The sequence below is a fragment of the Lepisosteus oculatus genome, chromosome 2 (genome assembly GCF_040954835.1).
Source record: "Lepisosteus oculatus isolate fLepOcu1 chromosome 2, fLepOcu1.hap2, whole genome shotgun sequence".
Lineage (NCBI taxonomy): Eukaryota > Metazoa > Chordata > Actinopteri > Semionotiformes > Lepisosteidae > Lepisosteus > Lepisosteus oculatus.
The window spans coordinates 65,967,749-65,988,937 of record NC_090697.1 but is presented as its reverse complement, the minus strand read 5'-3'; the positions used below and the strand labels follow the sequence as shown (position 1 = coordinate 65,988,937).

Genomic DNA, 21,189 nt, shown 5'->3' with positions numbered 1-21,189 from the left:
AATTGAAAAATTTAAATATTGGCGATTGAAGGGTGATTTCTTTTGAGAAACTTTCTTTTGAACCTAAGGGTCTAAGACAATAGCTCCCATATCTAGTGCCGAGAGAGCACTCGCATCACTTCTAGTCTTCATTCCATCTGAGTTATCAGTTACTTAACTAAAGTCATATGCTGCCTGAACCTGAGAAATGACTATTTCATTATTTCAATTACCTTTGAGTTCAGCTGGACCAGTATAGAGGAGTCCTTCAGACAACAATGGCAAAGCCCTTTCATGCTGGTATCCTCAGACTTAGTTCACCTACTACCTTTGTAATTCTCTTGAGATTCTAATTCAATTTTGGAGTTATTTCAGACAGGTCCAGTTCCAGTCCTGGACCATTGTCAGGGCTGGTATTTTCATTCCAACGCAGTTCTTAACAGTGGCTTTAATTTAAATTCATCAGCTTCTCCTGGTTTTCTACCAAGTTACCTACTTACCAAGTGCTTGAGATGTTGGTTGGTCTTTGCACACAGACGCTGCAGCACTTTAAGTTCCTGAAACTATTGCTCTTAATACATAATGGGTTTATTTCCATGCAACAAGCACAAGCTACTAGGACTAGACCTTAATCTACCCAACAGCTCAAATGTACAGCTCAATATATTTAGCATTTGAAGGCTTTCACTTCATGCAGAAGCTCAGGAGAACGTAAGAGTGGTAGAACGCAAACTTTCAACTCTTGCCCAGCCAACGTGAACAAGAGAAGAACTAAAACTGAAATTAAAATGTTCTGAAACTGCATTTACTCCTAAGGAAACGCATCCAGTTTGCTTCTAGAAACCAAACAGGATGCAGGAGTAATTCAGGTATGAAGACAGGCAGACTGTAGAGGTGTGGCAAAACATTTTAAGTAGCAAAACCAGCTCTCACTTCTCCTTGCACTTCCCCGTCACTCAAAGTTTCTGCAGATCACCTCTTCTTAACTTTGCGGGTATCAGTCCAGCACCATCTCGGACCAGTACAAACCTTTATGACTTCTGCCATGATTTAAAATCACTGCGATTCAGACTGAAATGGCTCAACATAATTTATTTTATGTTAAAATGTACAGAGTTCTTTTGAAAGTACTTGCTAAGAAAGAAAAACATAAGTGAAAATACATACAGGAACAGGGGAAGGAGACAAAGAGTGTCCTGGGGCCTGTGCCACACGCGGCCTCCATGAGCACTCCATCTTCCCCCTTCTCTCTCTCTTAGCTTACAACTCACCATGTACAATTACAAAGGATACAAAAGGGGAAGAGAAGCGATATAAACAGACAGGAATATACTGAGCTCATTTTTACATGCTGCTTCAGAGACGCAAGGAGTCGTCCTATACACAAAAAACAAAAGAACGCTAGAGAATTTAGAGATTTTCTTTTGTCTTAAAATAGCTTTAATATACTACAACAAAGGTAGAAAAGTCTAAAGATGAGATGGAATGGAAAGGTTAAAGGCATCTTAAGTCACTAAACGTGAGTTGTATTTTTTTTTCAGTTTTGAATTTCTTAATAAGATTACCCAAGATTCCAGCTAAAAAATACCTTTTTTTTTTAAACAGAAGTGAAAAAATGACAGTACCAATATTAATATGCAGGATTTTTTTTCCTTTTTTATATTATAGAAAAAACATTTTCTCTACAATAAGTTTTTCTAAAGTCGAAAAAAGAGTCAGCTTGTGTCATAAAAGGAAGCTGCCCGATCTGATAAAATTCAGAGGAAAAAAAAATAGTAACAAGTAAAACTCATCACTGTAGAGTCTCCTCCACTCCCGGTCAGAGTCAGAATACTGGGACATTTAATTTCTGGAAAAGTGTTGCTGTCACTCGAATGAAAACTTCTAGATCTGCTGACCCGCGACCACAGCCAATGGGAGTGAGTGTCCCCTTTAATTCAGCTTTTCAGAGACGAAAGACTGACTCCTGACGTTCCCACACTGGAATGACCTCTCCACCTGGCAGTCCCCAGGAGCACTCGCGTACTCTTTCTCTGCGTACCAGTACCGTGGGGAGATGACAGGGCAGCACATCAAGAGAGCTCTGGTGACGGTCAGGGTTAAAGTGAACACAAGGTGTGCCCGAGTGATGGGCTCACACGTGCAGGTCCTGCACTATCTGCTCACGGCTCACTACCCCCACCAATCAGCTGGCAGCCCTGCTCCTTTATGCGCAGTGCGAATAAAAAAAAAACCCTGGGATGCCTGCACATCTAAACACGCAGAACATCACAAACTACATGGACACGTTTTTTAAAAATTCTTGCAACTCCTGTTTGTCTTTTGAGTTGCCATCACATCCTAATAAAGCCCAGGGCTTGCCGAGAGTGGACTTTCTCTTTTCATTGTTCTTAGAAGCTGAGTAACGCGCGTCAGTAATGGCTTTCAGTCCACTGAACAGAGCCCGGGACAGTGCAGCCTCCTACCCAGGGAAGACCAGGGCGCCAGGAGACCGCACACTCCTCCATTAGCCTAGGAAGGTGCCACCAACCCGGTGAAAGAAGTGGCAATAAGGGTGTGTGTGTCTGATAGTGTGCTGCATAAAAGACAAAAGGATCTGTATCTCTGACTGGAATTAAAAGACCTTTCCAACAATACAAACAACAAAAAAATAAAAACATAAAAAAGATGGACTGCACACAAGCATTAACTGTTATAAACAAAAATTCATAATGTATAAAAAGAAGAAATTCCATTTCTACATCTTTTCCTTTTTTGAAATTATCTTTAGGTAAGGCTCCTATTTTAATTTCAGAAGATTGTGTGCACTGCTTTACATCTTTTACAAAAACACTTTTTTTCTATTTTCTTCAGTTGATCTCAGCTGCGCCCCTGCGCCCCTCCCCACTCAGATGAACATATATTCACCCGCAGTGGAGACGCAGGGGGAGAAGAGACTCGGGCCCCCCAGCAGAAAGAGTGCAGTCCAGCAGAGAGCTGCAGCCAGAGGTCCACATAGTCTGCAAGTCTGTTTTTGTCCTGTCAGTTCAGTAACATTAGACACTCCCTGGAAAACAGGAGGTGGGAAGAAGAAAAATAAAAATAGAACAAAACAAAAAAGTCCCTTGCCCTCCTCTTCCTCAGGTCTTGGAAGGATAACAGAGACCCACACTGATACCCGTTCCTGCTCACACGCTCATCTGCTCATGTAAGGCGACTGTTTGGGCACGCCTGCGTTCATGTAGGTGTGGTGGGAGGGGCCAGTGTACATCATGTTGCCATGGTGATTTGGCTGCATAGGCTGCTGGGGGTAGGCCTGCCCCCCCATCATGCCCATCTGCATCTGCATGGGGTACTGGGCAGGCTGATTCATGTAAGGTGGGTTGCCGTGGTAACCGCTGTTCATCATAGGCTGTGGCATGCGGTAGCCGGTGGGCATGGCATTCAGCGGGTTCATGTTCATGGAGTTGTAGGCAGTCGGAGTGGGCATGAGGTTGGGCATCATGCCGCGCTGCACAGCCAGAGCCCGGGGCGTGCCCTGCATGGTGACGGCGCCAGAGCTCCGGCTGTACAGCTGCTGCTGGTGAGGCGAGCCCGAGGGCAGAGGGGCCGACTTGGACCGGATGGAAAGGTGGGTCTTTACAGTGGCCATCTGGCCCTGCAGACGCTGCGTGTGTGGGGGTGGCGGGATGCCTATATTGGTGCCCGGCATGTTGCACTGCAGGAGTGGAGAGCCCAGGTTCATTGAGCTGGAGCCCAGGTTGGGGGGAGGTGTCATGGTGGGCTGCGTCTGGGAAAGAGGTGGGTGTGGCGAGGGTGCAAGCTGTGCCAGGCCAGGAGGTGCGTTGGAGAGCGAGACACTGGTGGCATAAGAGGTGACAGCTGCAGAGTGCGAGTAGGGCATGCCAGCATGCGGGTCCATGATGGTGTTCGTGAGCTGCTGCAGTTTGGCCAGGCTGAAGGTGGCAGAGGGCTGGGGGTAGCTGCCCGCTCCGAAGTCCTGGCCCATGCGGTCATACAGGCTGCGGCCTCCCCCACTGCCAGAGCCTCCCCCCCCAGACTCCGGGATCTCCATTATCATCGGCGTGGAGGCAAAGGTGTTCCCCATGCTGCACTGGGACAGTGCCTGTTGCTGCTGTTGCGGCTGCTGTTGCTGGGGGGGTGGTGGAGGCGGGGGTGCAGTTGGCTGGGGTGGTGTGGCCTGCTGGGGCGCCACTTTCTTCTGTGGCTGCTGGTTGCTGCTAGGCGGCCTCTCAATGACGCAGCTCTGCGGAGACTTGATACCACAGCCAGGTGTGGAGGCTGAGGGGGGTGGCGGAGGCGGGGGTGGCTGGGGTACATTACTGCCACCGCTGCCTCCACTGTTGCCCCCTCCTCCTGCTCCGCCGCCCCCTCCTTGCTGGATCAGACTGCAGCTGCTGCCCAGTGCCCCAATCTGGGAATTGACTACACTGCCCCCACTACTACTGGAAGACACCAAGCCAGCGGGAGCCCCCCCACTGAAGGGACAGCTATTGGCCTGTGAGGAAGAAGACGACGAAGGTGGAGCAGAGCCCGCGGAGCCAGAGGAAGAAGACGCAGAGGAAACCGCTGCAGAAGACGTAGTAGAAGAGGCGGTCGCTGCAACAACAGCCACTGCTGCTATGCTGTTTCCGTTCCCTCCTCCTCCCCCTCCCCCCCCACCTCCACCTCCCATTGTGGAATCATAGCTACTGGGATTGTCATAGTTCTCTGTGGTGCTCTCTATACTGCCCAGGTCGCTGAAGCCACTGTCCACCACCTGCTGAGAGTGATCAGACACAGAGGGCACATCCATCATGGGGCTGGTCTCCATGTTTTGCAGGGAAGGTGCCGAGAGGGAGCCGGGGTGCTCTGGAGTGATCTGGGTGTATCCCCCTCCTCCTCCTGGTCCTCCTGCTCCAGTCACTGGTCCTCCTCCCACTCCAGCCTCAAGCGTCCCAGGGGGCAGGCCAGGGCTGCTGACGGAGCGCACCGACTGCCCCGGGAGCGAGGGCGCAGCGTGATGAGCATGGCCAGACAGCGGGCTGCTGTGCTGGGAGGCGGGGCCGCAGTCCTCCACCAGCGCGAGCGCAGCAGCCTCGTCCTCGCCTTCCTGGCGGTGATTGTAGCTCTGCAGCGTGCGGCAGGCTGCCAGCGTCTCCTCGCAGTCCTGGTAAGCCCCCGGCGGTTCTGGCTCTTCACAGTCCTGGGCCTCGCCCTGCGTGAGCGACTGCACGGCCTGCACGGTCTCAAGATCAAGCTCACTGGCATGGTGGGGGTGGGGGTGGGCTGGCGCATGGCTGTGGGAATGCGGGTGGTGCACGTGATGGTGGCTCAGCTCCTCCTTGAAGTCCGTGTGCGAGTGCGACTGTGGGTGCTGGTGCTCAGACTCGATCAGCAGCACCGGCTTGGGCTCCTCATGCAAGGGCTGCAAGTCGATGGGCTCCTCAGGCACAGGAATGGCGGTGACGGCTTCCACGGCCGCAGCCGCTGCTGCGGACTCCTCCTGTTCCCTGCGGCGGCGCTCCTCCTGGGCGTCAGGTCGGCTCTTCACCTCCTCTAGTTCCTCTTCCTCCTCCTCTTCCTCCTCCTCCTCCTCTTGCTGCTTGTCAGCGCCCTCTCTCACTGCGCTCCCCACCGTATCTAAAAAAGTTTGTGGCTCCTCCTTGACCGGGGGTGTCCGAACAGGAGAAGCTGGCTCCTCTTCCTCCTCGTCTTCCTCATCCTCCTCCTCCTCGTCCTCCTCTTCAGAATCTTGACTCTTCCTCTTTTCGTTTTTGTTCTTCTCGCATTTCCCCTCGAGGTGTCCATCGCCCTCGTCGTCGGCATCGTGGTCTTCACTCCTCCGCCCGATGCTCTTTGTCGGCCCCGCTGTGCTGGCTGTAGTCACCGCAGCCTTTTTATTGCTCCCCCGCTCTTCCTCCTCTCGCTCTCCATCTGCCCTGCCTTGTGGAGCTCGGGCATGTGAAGAGGGAGGTGGGATGGCATGAGAGGAAGAGTGATTCTCTTCCCAGGCCTCATCTTCGTCGTCGTCGTCATCGTCGTCGTCGTCCTCCTCCTCCTCCTCCGTTGCAGTATGTTTGTGGGGTACCCCCAGCAGGGTCCCCAACGCTGGCCGTCCCTGCCGCTTTGGCTTTTCTTTGTGCTCATCATCGTAATCCTCTTCTTCCTCTTCCTCCTCCTCTCCCTCGTCTTCCGAGTGTTTCCGTTTCTCTTTCTCCGCCGCCACGGCGCTGCTGCTGCTGTTTCCGCCCGCCCTGGTGCTCTTCCTGCCGGCTCGCTCCTCCAGCTTCTGCTTCTCCAGGAGCTGCTGCTGCACCAGCCTCTTCCTCTCCTGCTCCTGCCGCGCTGCCTCCTCCTGAGCCCGCTGCAGGTAGTAGCTCCGCGGTTTCCGTCCCGGTTTGAGCTTGAGCTTCGGGGGTGGCTGTTCTTCGGTCAGAGGGGAGGACGGGTTCCCCGCAAGATCATTCTTCTCCCTCTCTTCTCCCAGTCCCTCTTCCTCGTCCTCATCCTCGTCCTCCTCCTCGTCGTCTTCTCCCTTGCTTGTCTCCAGAGCCAGTGCCGTGCCTGAGTTTTCGCGGCTGACGGTGCTACCCGGCTTCCTCCCCGGCCGTTTCTTCCAGTGCAGCGGCTTGCGGCTCTTCCCCTTCGGCCAGCCCTTCTTCTTCTTCTTCACCGGCTCTGCCTCCATCATGTCCTCCTCTCCTAGCACCGGCGGTCCCGCCCCTGGGTCCTGAGCGTGCAGTGCAACCGCAGGCTTCAGGACCGGAGTGGAATCTGGACCAACACAAAGTCACAGGCGAGATTAATTCACTGACAAAAGAAGGGAGGAAAACAGCAAAGACACCTAAAACACACACCTCATCAGCCACATGTCTGTAGGGTAGCAATATCAAACATTAATACTAGTTCAAGTAGATACAGTCGTGTGAAAAAGAAAGTACACCCTCTTTCAATTCTATGGTTTGTTATATCAGGATATAACAAAAAATCATCCAGTCCTTACCAGGTCCTAATATTAGGTAAATCTGACCCCAGGTGACAAACACATAACAAATTCCACTCTGTCATCATTTAACAAAAAATAAGCCAATATGCAGAAGCCATGTGTTAAAAATTTGGTAGTACCCCATGATTCAGTAGCTTGTAGAACCACCTTTAACAGCAAAAACTTGAAGTAATCGTTTCCTGTATGAGTGTATCAGTCTCTCACATCGTTTTGGAGGAATTTTGGCCCACTCCCCTTTACAACATTGCTTCAGTTCATTGATGTTTGAGGGCATTTGTTTATGCACAGCTCTCTTAAGGTCCCGCCAAGGCATCTCAATGGGGTTGGAGTCTGGACTTTGACTTGGCTATTCAACACCTTGATTCTTTTCTTTTTCAGCCATTCAGTAGATTTGCTGGTGTGCTTGGGATCATTGTCCCGTTGCATGACCCACTTTCGGCCAAGCTTTAGCTGTCGCACAGATGACCTGACATTTGTCTCTAGAATACTTTGGTATAAAGAGGAGTTCATGGTCAACTCGATGACTCAAGGTGCCCAAGCTGTATCCATCACCCCTCCACCACCGTGCTTGACGGTTGGTATGAGGTGTTTGTGGTGATACGCTCTGTTTGGTTTTTGCCAATGACCAAAAATCTCCACTTTGGTCTTGTCTGTCCAAATATATTTTGGTTTGTTCAGATGCAACTTTGCAAACCTAAGTCGTGCTGCCATGTTCTTCTTGGAGAGAAGGGGTTTTCTCCTGGCTACCCTTCCATGAAAGCCATACTTGTTCAGTCTTTTTCTGATTGTACTGTCATGAACTTTAACATTTAACATGTTACCTGAGGCCTGTAGATCCCTAGATGTAGCTCTTTGGTTCTTTGCAATCTCTATGAGCATTATGCGGTCTGACCTTGGGGTGAATTTTCTGGGACGCCCACTCCTGGGAAGATTGGCAACTGTCTTCAATGTTCTCCATTTGTAAATAATCCTTCTCACTGTAGAAGGATGGATTTCAAATTGTTTGGAAATGGCCTTATAACCCTTCCCAGATTTGATGAGCAGCAAGAACTGCTTCTCTGAGTTCATTGCTGATGTCTTTTCTCCTTGGCATGATGTTAACACCACCAAACTGCCAAAAGTTCTGCTTTTATAGAGGTGGTCACACTTCCTGATGATCAACTAATCAAGTGCATTTGATTAACAGCACCTGGCTGCTAACTACCTTAATTCCTATGAAAGCAGTAAGGGTGTACTTAATTTTTCCCTACATGGTTTCTGCATTTACTTTTTGTTGAATAAATCTGTTGTGTTATCTGTTATCTGAGGTTAGATTTGTCTAATATATAGACGTTGGTGAGGACCAGACGATTGTTATTTATGCCCTGATATGTAAAACCATTTTATTGAAAGGTGTACTTTGCTGCGTCACCATGTGTAGGCTGCAAAGGCTTCTCGAAGAAGGCTCCACAGCCAAAACGTTTCTTTTCTTCTCTTTACAGCATGGAATAAACCTTTACTTGTTCTTTCAAAAATTAATATTTTGTTTTAAACAAAATATTAGTGAAATAAAAAATCCCCATATTTTCATATGTTTACGGTCTTTGTCTTGTCAAGAAATGTGAGTGTATGGAGCTACTCAGTGCTTCTGTCACACCAACCTCCTCAAAAAAAACAAAAACGAGCATTTCAGGAATATTAGTTACCAAAACCATGTTATTCGCGACTGTGCAATTGATTTTGGGTTTAATATCATCATCATCCTATAACATTTTCATTTGTACTTAACTTCTTGGAAAATCGCTAGCATCAAAACCCGCCGTGGTCTGCAGCTAGTAAGCAACAGTACAGTCTTCAGGAATCAGGAGAACCAACGTGCCAAGAGTTTTTAATTCCACATAAAAACGAATGACTGCGTGTCTGCAAGCAAATATTGTTTTGGGGACCAAAACGAATCCCAAGTCCAATAGATTGATCCTACAAAAACAAGTATGTGTACCTTTGATTATATTTCTGCAGTTTCCCGTACTTTTAGTTACATTTAGGTTTCAACTACAGATAACAGTAGGAGGGCGAATATGGATCATCCTAAAATCAACAGCCTGAAAAACCGCCCGACCTTCGTCTTCCGATTCCGTGTGCACCGTGGGGTGGCACTTCCTCTTCGGCGCCGGGGTTGAGTGTCTGAGGGCGGCGCGAGGCGGCAGGTAGCGGCGCTGCCCACGGGAATAGGGCGCCACCTCCTCCTCCAGTGCCTCGAAGGTGGGCTCCAGCCGCGGCATGGGCCTCTCCACATCCGAGTCCTCAAACGGCTCATCCAGGACCTCCGTTGTCTCCGAGATGGTCTCCGTGACGACGCTACTGTGCGGGTGACTGCGCTGACGCACGCGCCGCTTCCGCAGAGTCTTCTGGGAAAAAATGAGTTTGTCAAATACTAGGTAGAAAATTCTAGTTCTAACTGTATTTAGCTTTCAAGGAACATCAACTTTAATACATTTTTAGTATGAGTAAATACAGCAATTTACAAAAGTTATTTAAAAAGTTTTTCATGGAGAAGCCATGTTTAGAGAACCTTCTTACCTTGCACTTAAGTCCCAGGCTGGGCTTGGTGAGGACTGGGGGTGACCTAGGCCTCAAGCCCTCTTCATCATCCTCCTCCTCCTCACTGCTGTCGCTAAAGTGCCCCCTTCTGGCTGGGGCAGGTGCCTCACCAAGCCTGAGGGTTTGAGGTGGCTGGGGTTCTCCAGAGCCATCACTGAGCCTTCGTTTTCGGGGTCCCCTCTTCTTGCGAGCAGGGCGTCCCCTGCGTGGGGCAGGCATGATAGGAGGGGGCCGGGTCAATTGATCGCCCTCTGCCAGCCTGGAGCTGGGGTCCAGCTCGAGTTCTGTCTCAGTGGCCAACAGGGCCGGAGGAGAAAGGGGTGGTGCAGGGGTCTCATCCTCCTCAGCCCCTTCCTCCTCCTCGTCCTCATCCTCCTCTTCTTCACGGCGCACTTTCCTCGGCCGGCCTCTCTCACCCCGCGACCCGTCCTTCACTTTCACCCAGAGCCAGTCCTGCTTCTTGCGGCCCCGGCGCCCACACCTCCGCTCCCCGTTGGCAGGAGCAAGGGGGGTGTCGGCAAGGAGCTGGGCACTATGGAGGGGAGATGCTGCTGGAGAGGGCTGGCTGTTTGTCAGTGCTGGGAAGCACTTCCGGTCCTCCTCCTCTTCGTCACCATGTCGCCAGTGCACTGGGGCAGGGGTCAGATTGGGCTTGTTCTAGAGGGAATGTAAAAACACTGTGAATTAAAAAGACACCGATCTATGCAGATACAAAACAGCTCAAATTGTCTGACTGCTATGAATCAGCACTGACAACGCTGCACATATTTATAACGTGCAACTAAAAACACCTGGTCAAGGCTGACTGCCCTAACTGCAGTATGAAACTCTCTCACTGATCTAAGCCGTCAACACTAAGAATCTGATTATCAGTTAATGTCCCACGATAAACAACTCACCTCCTTGCAGGGCTCTTCCTCCTCCTCTTCCTCCTCCTCCTCACCCTCGGAGACCATGGTGTTGGTGACGATAACAGGTGTCCAACGCAGGCAGTCTGGGTCCACCTCCAGCTGGCGTGGGTTCATGCGTAGCCGGGCCACGTGAGCTGCAATCATCTTCTCTCGCCGCACCAACACGAACCTGGAGCACAGACAGGTTCAGGCACGGCGGCGGCATTGCGGGCAACTAGAGCACGCATTTCACTGTTGTAATAGTGTGTTTTTGGGACAAATGGACTGGTGGCATCAAAGAGGAGCCAAGGGCTGGTACCCAGACCAGCCACAACAACAATTGAAAGATAATGTTGACCTGCTCCATAATAATGAACATGCAACACAATGCTCATGGATGTCCATGTTCTTATCCCTACGTGCATTTTTTTTAACTTCCCTATAACAGTCCAGCATTTTGTGGCAGGTCCTAGCGGTAAAATAGCGTCCATAAAATTTTCAACAAGAGCATATCAATGTCTGCATCAGCGTTTCAATGAAGTATACTAATATGATAGCATTAGCATGCATAACACTGTTTCGTCTAGGTATTATAGCAAATCAGTGCCTCAGTGTCTAAGTGAATAGCAGTGTTGTAATGAAAAAGTATGCTTCTCATTGTATAAGCCATATCACTCCTACCTGTCCCTCCTGTACTCCAGCATGTTGAGATGATGCAGAGTCGCGGTGATGTCCTGAGGGCAGATGCCTGTGATCTTGCTGAGCCGGCGGATCGTGATCTGGGGGTCGTGGAGCTGGTGCAGGGTCTCCAGCACCACGCTGCGCCAGTATGCCATGTAGGATAGCCGGCCCAGGTCAGAAAGAGGCTTCTCTGGCGAGCCCGGCTGGCCCTCACGCTTCGACAGCAGGTAGCCTGGAAAGAGAAGAAAAGGATGGAGAGATGGAGCCAGAGATGTAAAACCAGAAAAAGAGCACCTAGAAACAGCCACAAAGTGGTCATGGGAGTCCCGATCTTTTTGCACAACACTTACTGAAGTCAATGAGGAAACGTCCATAGCCCTTTCGCTGATATTGAGGAAGAATCATGATGCAGGAGACATTATACTTCTGCTGACAGTGCTTTTCCTGTACAGGGAGGAAAAGAGAAAGATGAAGACGGTAAAGAAAAAGCAAAGAGGCAGAAAAAGGTGACAGAGATGGGTGAAAAAGATGGTGAACACAGGGCCTAGCCTTATTATTATGTTTGTGATGTACTGTATACATTGTGTGGTGTTGTCACAGTTTTGTACGGTTTAAGTCCCGAGAGATCAGCGCGAATAATTCCAATGTATATATGACAATAAACTCCTCTACTCTCTACTGCTCTACCATAGTAAGGGAACAGGGAGAAAGATGAAAAAAGACAGCAGAAAAGTGCACACAATCTATCCAGCACATCAGCAGCTCCGTTTCATGAGCTTGAATTCTGAACAAACAATAGAGACCAAATCAAAACCTTCTTTCAATGGCACATGCGCAGGGTGTGTCTATCAGTCTGAATTTGAGGGTCCCACCTTGGAGAAGTAGCCCACAAGATGGCAGCCCTTGGCATCGTTCTGTGTCAGGACATAGAAGAGGAAGGGCTCCACATCATAATAGAGCGTCTTGTGGTCCAGGAAGAGCTTGGCCAACAGGCACAGGTTCTGACAGTAGATTGTACTGACGTTGCCATCCACCTAAGATAGAGCACAGGTACACAGGGCTGTCAGTTAACATCACATGTGCACACAGGATGGTGAGCATACAAGACACACAAAATCAGTATGTACCACACACTGGCAGGAACCGCAAAAAAACTAACCAAACCTTTTTTCTGCTACGCATTCTCTACAGCAGCGGTCTTCAGTCTTATCTGAGAAAGCCTCTGGGTTTCATTTACAATTAGTGAAAAGATTTGACGGTTCGCTTAGTCAGCTGAATACGCCTACGAAACCCCCAGAAGCAAGGACAAGAACACTGCTCTCCCACTGCCTTTTTGAGGAGAACACTTGCAGAGCATCTCCTGCAAGACACCTCACAGCCTCAGTACTCGTGCGCCCAATGGAAACAGTGGGAAGCTCTCACCTGGAAACAGTGAGGCCAGCAGAGTTAAAGGATCTTGTCTGTCCTTGTGCAGCCCAGTTTCCCTGTTCAAAATCTAACTGAGGGAAAGTCTAAAATACAGACTTTAGCCTAGAAACTTCTAGCAATAGGTCTGGAATGCTCTTAATTTCTCCACACAGTATTAGAAGAGCCTACAGGGTCGTTATTAAGGAGAACAGGAGACTGGAGAACACCTCTACATCCAATTGGTGGACAGCCAAAATAAAGGCCCTACTGGCAGGATAGGCAACTGGAGGCACATTCAGTAAAACCTGCACACAATGAAGAACACACACAAGTAAATGACTGAGCCCCGTTCCCCATCCTCCAGACCTCAAAGACGGACACGTTGTCTTTCCTGTAGATCTCGTTGGCAGGGGGGTGGAACCAGCCACACTTGCGCATGTGCTGGAACAGGATACTGCGGCTCTTCATGTACCGCAGGCAGAATTCACAGAGGTACAACTTGGGCAACCTGAAGGCAACAGCAAAGCACAGTGAGGCCCAGAACAGGATGCACATTACCAAAATCAGAACTACAGCCAGAATCCTTTTATCATATAAGGAGTCTGTGCATCTGGGACAGCTGCATATACCTCTTCTAGCACTTCACAAAATCTTTTAAAAGTTCCACTACTTGCAATGTATAGCCCATAGGTGGATCACAGATAAATGCACTGTATGTCGGGAGTTTTGTCAAGCATTTCAGGGAAGTGGGGCAGGGGAGGAGGATATTCTTAGAGAGGGCACAGTCTCCCCAAAGATATTAAAAAAATATTAATGTGCCTGCAAGTACACAGGTGCTACACAGGTAGTCTGCATGAAGAAATCCCTGTGGGCCTTAATCTGCACATTGTCCATGTCCCAGACTGTGGCTGCAGTCTGGTTTTCCCCACTCAGTGTACATACTGACTAGCGATGACAGTGCATGTAGAAAGTATGCAGTTACCTGCTATACTCCTGGGGGTAGGGCGAGGAGTACCAGGTCTGGATCTCGTACTTCCCAAACTCAATGACAGAGGGGCAGCGCACCTGCGGATCGGGGGGCCCCGTTACCCCCACTTTCTGCAAAGTGAACAGACAGATTCATCAGAGACCACACTGCGTTCACAGGCATTCAGAGGACAGAAACCAAATGAATAGTAGCAAAAAGGGTAAAATGAGAAAATCAGACTTCTTAATCAGTAATTTATTCATCAAAGAACCTCAACATTATGCACATAAAAACAAACAGCTTGAAGTGCACACACCCTTTGTGCACACACACACTACCCACACAAGACAAGTACATCTCACAGTGGTTTCCTGGCTCCGTTTCAGTAGATTATTATTAGACTGCTGGCCTGTCTCGAGTGGAAACTTCCAGTATCTGTAAGCCACAGCTTGCAGTCTGCCTGATCACACTTCAGAAACCCAGATAGAAACCCACACACGGAGATATGTGAAATCTCTTATGTACAAGTCACACCTGCTCTGTGTTCATGCACATGAGTGTTTTCTGCAAGCATTACAAGATATGCATGAATATACATGTCTTAAATTAACCAGGCTAATATTCTGATTGAGATTAAATAATTCAGAAAAGCTAACCAAAAACATTCCAACTCATATCATGAACTAAAAATGATATTAAGCAAACTGGTTATGAACCTTATTCTACACTGGATGCTGGACTGCAGTCCAACAGAAATAAAAAAAATACAATACTTTAACTGCTTAAACTACACAATTTTATTGAGTCACTTTATAACAAAAACACACTCTAAAATATATAGTTTGCAGACTGTTGCCCAGCAGTGTCTGTCCTTCCCCATAATAAACTCAGGCTTGGAAAAATCAGTCTGAAGTAACAAGCCATTTTAAACTGCTGTACATGACAGGCCAATTTGTAAAACGGCAAACCATCCTCAACTGTTTTTAATTAAAACCACAGGCAATTAGTTATAAAACAAAGAAATGCATATTTCAGTCCACTGAATTTTGGAAAGCTGAGCTGCATTGTTAGTTCATTAAGAAAATGGCACAGCTGAATCCTTTCACTGCGGAGCAGATTAAGCCTTCCTCACCAATCCAGGCAGCCTCCCCAAGACAACATAAAAAATAAATACTTTTTTATAAAAACACAAGTCTCTGAGGTCACAACACAAAGCTGTCTAAAAGTCTCAGCTGCACAGCCACCACGACTATCTGGAGCTGTGCACAGAGCTCACCTCCAACAGACCTGAAGCACACAAACACAAATTGCACTTGCTCACACGGAAGAGCCAACCGCGGGCTACCTGTGGTGGCGCACCAGCTTCTCCCAACTCCCAGCGCTCTGCCAGGCGGATGCCCAGCGGCACTGAGCTCCAGTAGAGCTGCTTGCACATCAGGACACGGAGCCTCCTGCACTGACTGACAGACACCAGTGCCTAGACACATGCGCAGATGCATGCACGAGCGCACACACAGGTACACTCCTAAACGAAGCCTCTCTCACTCGCCCCCCCCATTCCCCTCCCTCTCACTTTCTCTGTGAGCAGCGGCTTCCGGAGGCACAGGGTTTTTAGTGCAGCAACTGGTCGAGGCGCCCAGCTCAGTGCAAGTGCATTAGCGCTTGAGGAAAAACGTGTGCAGGTACCCGTTCCCTCTCTTGCCAAGATACCCTTGCCTCTAAGAACACCTCTTGCAGAATACAGTACTGCATAGTTATCCTTCCCTTTCCCCAGGTCACTCTCTCTCCTTCTCTGTGAGAGTTTCACTTCTGTCTCGCGCCAGGTGGTTTCCTGTCCCCCATCCCTCTGCAGGCTCGCTCTCTCTCTGGATTACCTGCAGAGCGAGCTCCTGGATGTGTCGGAAGAGCTCCATGTCTTTCTCGGAGACGCTGTCCTGCATGCCGGGCGGCCTCTCCTCTCCCTCCCGCCACTCCTCACGGGATTCCTGATTGTCTGGAGAAGATCGGGCAGAAGAGGGAGTCAGAGAGACACACAGGCAGCTAAGCACAAAGACAGTCAGTCAGGGAGGGAGACGATATACGTATTTTAATCGTAAATAAAATTGGTTTCGAAATCTGGCCCTTTTCTTTTCACAAATTACTCTACTTAGACATTAGTGCAACAATTTACATGTTCTATATCGTTATGTGTATATTAATATGCGCATTATGTATCATGGATTTTTGTTGGTGTAAATTACTATAAAAGTACTTGAAAAAAAAACAATGCTTAAATGTTCAATAATACTTGCCAGTTTCTTAAAAAAATTAAAATGACCGCAAAGTAATTAACCAGCACGATGAATCACAAGGAGACAGGTATATTTCTCTGGTTTGGCTAAAGAGTGCAATTTGAAAATAGTCAAAATGTATGAGCAATATAGAGTGCAACCTCTGCAGAAACAGCACTGCCCATCACAAAGAGACAAGGTTGATGCCCGATCATCTGAAACTTCCACCTGTTACCCTGCACGTTAGCAGTACAAGTGCGCATCACACTCCTCACAATACAGAGCCTTTAATGTGTTGAACAGAAACTGAGGCCATGCTGAACCTGAATTACTGCCTGATCGGTGAACCCTGCTTTAACAAACCCAGATTACCCCAATTGTAGATCAAGCTTGTGCTTTGCTCAGTCTACAGCTGGTATTAACGATGGATTTAATTGTTAGCCAACATGTATTCAGTTTTCACCATGGCTCTGTTAGACGTTGGAGAACAGGAAATTCAGCAGTTGAGCCAACCTCAACCTCTGCCCGGTCGCACATTAAAATTGAAACTGAAGTAAAACCATAATCAACAATCTAGCTGAACATATCGATTACAGGAATAGACATTCAAGCACTCATGAGATGACTGCATACAAGCAGTAATTACAATTCTGCACAGCGTACACCTACAAAGCTTTGGGTAGAAAAAATTATCAGACAACGATTCAAAAAATTAGACAAATGTTTAAAGCAAATTAGAACCGTAAAACAAACTGCTGAACAGTACTGTATGACATTGGTGGAGTCGGAGCTCCCCTCTCCACTTCACGTGGGGCAGTTTGTGAAGCGTGAAAAGCAGTAATGACTCTGACCGGTGCTTTGCAAGGAAAGCACTCTCAGTGCAACTGCAGCTCTTGTCAAATCACATCTCCCCATACAGATGCAGATCAACAACAGACTAAGAGTCCCATTCTGCCAAGTATTTGTTGACAAGGGCCACAAGTTTAGTAATAAGACACTTCAGGCGACACCGTGGCTGTCACGCACAGATATTACAAACAGTGAGCGACTGCACATTGAAACAATTCTTTCTAAGGCAATGCTTTACAATGAAAACCCTGCCAAGCCTAGTTACAGCATTGACCAAATGATTTGCTGTCATGTATTTACTAAAATCTAGCAGATTTGACAGTAAAGTTCAGAGGCAGTTTTTCATTCTCACTGGAGTGTTCCTACGCCAGTATCTTGTATGTTATATAACAGGAGGCGCCACACTTCAGTACTCCCTTTCTAACCCCAGAACAGGTGAATCTCTGCTGGAGACGGGCTCTGGGCAGGAACAGCGGCGTACCTGTCCTGTCCGCAGCCTCGCCCTTCCTGCCCCCCTTCTTGCGGGCGCGGTACTGCTGCGAGTAGTCCACCACCTCGGTGCGGGCCTTGCGCCCGTCGGGGGAGGGCGTGAAGAACTTGGTGAGCGCGTCGATCAGGCCCTTCGTCTTCTTGTTGAAGCGCAGCCCCGGCGACTCGTCGCCGTCGCCGGAGAAGCCGAAGAGCAGGCGGTCGTCGCCGGGATAGCCCTCGGAGGAGGAGGCGGGCGAAGAGGGCGGCGAGGACGAGCCGCGGGAGAGCCGCCCCGCCCTGCGCCGCCGGCCCCCCCGCCCTGGAGGCCCCCTCAGCTTCTTGAAGGGGCGCTTTGACCTGCACGGGAGGACAGAGGAAAGAAAATGACCCGAGGAAGGCCCGGCATGGGGGAAAGGATTAAGAGCTGCTGTCACCGGGCATGTGTGCTGTACCTGTTTTTGGGCCGTCCCAGTGGTGTGTTGTAGCGCCGTTTGATTTGTGCTGCTTTTTCATGTAACAGTCGTCTTCCCTTTTTCCGCGGCCGACAGATCTGACAGATCCACATTCCTGTAAAAATGAAAAACATGCCATTCGGTCATGCGTTCTGCATTACTGTTCTGCTGCACGGCATCAGTAGCCGCCTCCTGTAACAGCTGCACGACAGTTTTCTGCTTTAACTGAACCACTGTATTTTAACATGAAAAAAAATTTGGCTATACCACCCATCTGCAGTCTCAGTTCATTTGACATAGTTAAAGATGGGAGCGCTATGCTTATCAAATCGTCAATTTACAGATAAAGTGCTTAATAATTAGCGTAGAAATAACCCTACTGTATGTGGGGGAGCCAGAGGTGCCCAGCTTTGAGAGCAGGGTGATCTGACCTTTGGGCATCCGAGTCAGAGGGGGGTCACAGCATTCCATATGGAAGCCCCGGTCACAGGAGTCACAGAAGAGCATGTTGTCCTGCAGAGAGAGAGGGAGATCCTCAGCACAGCAGAGACTACAGGTATTAATACGGAGAACAAGACAAAAAGACAAAGATGCTGATAACAAAATACAAATACAGCTAAATAATACACTACCAATAGTAATTTTGATCAAATATTTATATGGAATCAATACCAAAACAAAATACTAAATACAAAACATTAAATCCAATGACCACATCAATCTTTAAACAGTAAACTGAACAGATAATAGGCGAGTGCTGGAGACCCAATTACCACATTCTGTATACCAAGTTAAAGCATTTTTTTCATTCCAGCTGAGCCCCAAGATAAATCCTTAATTGAGTCACTAACTTGAGAAATTTATCATTTTTAATCACTCAACTTGCAAGTACCGCAGGTTTTTCCAACTTGCAAAAAAGGTGAAAATTTTCATTTAAAAGTAATTAAGAACTTCAGCTGAGACTTCACTTAAATGTGATTTGTAGTGATTACAAATAGCACTCCAAACCTTGAAAAAAGTACCACCCAGGACACAGACATAATACTGGGGGACCCAGAGGCATGAGCCCCTGTGAGATGTTCTGAATCTTAACTAAATGTTGCATTTTTCACAAGAAAATTGTTCAGTAAAAATAAGTGCTAAAATGATTCCTAACAGAATAATTGTACCTAATAATTGACCATAATGTAGAAAATACCCAGAGAAATATTTTTTGTTTGTAATTTACTATCAAAAACTACCATTTCCTTCCAAGGAGAACTATACAGTTCCATTTCCACCAATAAAAACACTTTCAAAGAAGGAAAAACTAGCAGACAATTTACCAAATTTAACAGTTTCCTAGAAAGTAAGCCATTTCATTAAAATGGAATCTGAAATTTAATTTACGGGAGTAAAACGTGAATGTGCCATGGCGAAATACAGTTAACCAGCACTTTAAATACCCTTGTTTCTATGGTCTTAAATATGCTGCAGCATTCAGAATTGTTGGTAGCTAACGGGACCCGCTCTTTGCTTCATGAAGGAAGAGGTGGACTACAAGCACTCTTTCTTCCAATCCTCATCTCCCCCATGAAAGTCAGCTGAGAGACACTGCAGGTCATACGAGAGCATGCCTCCGCCACTTAGCACCTGAGTGGAAAACACTTTCACAGAACACTGCAGTAATTAATAACCTCTCAAATCACTTTGGACAGTAACATCCCTTTGCCCATTAAGGAACATTTGGCAACTTCAAGAAGTCTTGTTCCAATACCTAACTGCATGAACATACCTAGCTTAGTTTAACAGTACACCATGAATGTTCTTACATCATGCTTCGCTGCTCAGGACTGAGTGAGCCCTTATGGCATCGGTTAAAACATGACTTAGAAATAGAAATAACTGGTACAACTGAGACAAAGAAAAATTAAAAAAAAAAAAAGATATTGCTTGAAATCACATTCTGAACTGAAAACATCCTACAGCGAACAAACTCTGTGCAACAAGTTACAAATGAGAGGAGGCCATTCTGTAAATCTATCTGCTGGTTACTAATTCAACCAACGACCTCATCCACCCAACCAGTTCTCGGAAGAAGCCAGGACATGAGCTTCGACAACACAGCTTGTTCCATCCTCCCACAACCCATTACATAAAGTGCCACCTGCTAGGCTAAAATACACTTGTGTTGTGTCCTCTGGTGCATCTTTCACTGGTAAATCTGAAGAAGTCTACTGCGTTGACTCCGTCAATGCCTTTTAGGATTCTGACTACTTGGATTAGGTCCCCGCATAGATTTTTCTATTCAAGATAGACAGGTAAGGATTCTCCAGCCCGTCATTACCACACACTCTTTTAAGCCCATAATTGATCTGGCTCCACAACTCCAGACTGATTCTAGAACGGCAATACCTTTTTTAAACTTAGTGACCAAAGCTATACACAAGATCCTGAATGAGGACTGACTACTGCAGTGTATCATTTTTAACATAACATTCCCTGATTTTAATTCTTTGCTTCTTCACACTGCAACAAATATCCAAGCCTTAGGTCTTCTGCTTTGCACAATGACAGAATTCCCCAGAAATATACCTTGGAAGCTCCAGTTATCACATCCAAAAGGCATGATCTCAGTATTACAAAAATAAGTAGTTAATATTACTATACTTATAATGTGACACTGTGCATCTTGCCTGATGACTAATGTCAAAATCCACTGCACAAAAGCATTTTGGACTGAAGTAGTCAGTCAAGGCCACCCCGCAGTCTTGAGATTTTTCTCTTTTGTTCTTAAAATTCAAATGAAATGGAGCGAATACATCAGAAACGTTGAGCCAAAGGCCATTTCTTTTTTGAGTGCACAAGGCTGATGATTTCTGCCTATTTGGTGAAGGAAGGGCAAGGACTGTTTGCAAAACGTTGGCAGCCACAAGCAAATTTCAGAAAAAAAAGTTAGACTGAACTGGTCCAAATAGGAAACTGCTAATAAAATGAACCAACAACAAAATTAGCAACATTCTCTAGTAACTACAGGCAGCTTCATAGATCATGAGAAATATTTTACAATTACAGACAGTACACACTAGCAGCTCTGCAGTCTATAACCACGATTTTCACAATTTCCCCAACGAAAACCAGAGCCATCTCAGACGATATCATACCCGCGTATTAGCAGTTCAAAATGTGTAGCAGATATACTAAATGCCTACAGGTTGTTAGGCCTGAATCCCTGTGAATTACAGGAACATGTACAGTTGATATGAAGTGCAAGCGCTGCTAAAAGATCCCAGGACAGGCAGCAGCAGAGTGAACAGATCTTCATGCAATTCCCTCACACACTTACCGCATTCTTGCCCTGGTCCTGACAGGAGCTGCAGGTCTTGCACTCGATGCACTGCCACCACAGCGCCTTCACTCGCACCGTCAGCTCTGGGGAGAACTTCAGACACGACGGGTGACCTGCCAGGGAAGGAGAAAACATTAGCACCTTGTGCCCTATACCTTGTGGGTGCATATCAGATGCAGTTGAGGGCAAGAGCTCTCCTTTACATTTTAAGCCCCTGTTTTTATATCTAGAGTTCCTACATCTCCCATTTGACTAATGCGGGGCATTCACATTCAGAGCAAAATCATCAATATGTGGTATGCTCTTCTTTTCAGGAGAGGACCACAC

At 47.5% G+C, this 21,189-nt stretch overlaps 1 protein-coding gene across 9 annotated transcripts in view; it reads right to left on the bottom strand.

Moving 5' to 3' along the window:
* Window positions 1-1,051: 1,051 nt before the first annotated feature.
* Window positions 1,052-21,189, bottom strand: part of kat6a (K(lysine) acetyltransferase 6A) — a 40,317-nt gene continuing 20,179 nt past the window's right edge. For 6 of the 9 annotated variants that reach the window (XM_015342018.2, XM_015342062.2, XM_015342035.2 and 3 more), the window contains 14 exons: window positions 20,860-20,975; window positions 17,915-18,047; window positions 17,535-17,649; window positions 17,093-17,439; window positions 15,367-15,485; window positions 13,508-13,623; window positions 12,892-13,033; window positions 11,991-12,152; window positions 11,469-11,562; window positions 11,119-11,350; window positions 10,447-10,627; window positions 9,527-10,204; window positions 9,066-9,354; window positions 1,052-6,735 (listed from right to left, as the gene is read on the bottom strand). In XM_015342018.2, the coding sequence (XP_015197504.2) occupies window positions 3,155-6,735; window positions 9,066-9,354; window positions 9,527-10,204; window positions 10,447-10,627; window positions 11,119-11,350; window positions 11,469-11,562; window positions 11,991-12,152; window positions 12,892-13,033; window positions 13,508-13,623; window positions 15,367-15,485; window positions 17,093-17,439; window positions 17,535-17,649; window positions 17,915-18,047; window positions 20,860-20,975 (6,305 nt within the window). In that variant the 3' untranslated portion in view covers window positions 1,052-3,154. The remainder of the gene's footprint in view (window positions 6,736-9,065; window positions 9,355-9,526; window positions 10,205-10,446; window positions 10,628-11,118; window positions 11,351-11,468; window positions 11,563-11,990; window positions 12,153-12,891; window positions 13,034-13,507; window positions 13,624-15,366; window positions 15,486-17,092; window positions 17,440-17,534; window positions 17,650-17,914; window positions 18,048-20,859; window positions 20,976-21,189) is intronic. The other 3 variants (XM_015342071.2, XM_015342078.2, XM_015342055.2) reach the window with 2 other exon arrangements.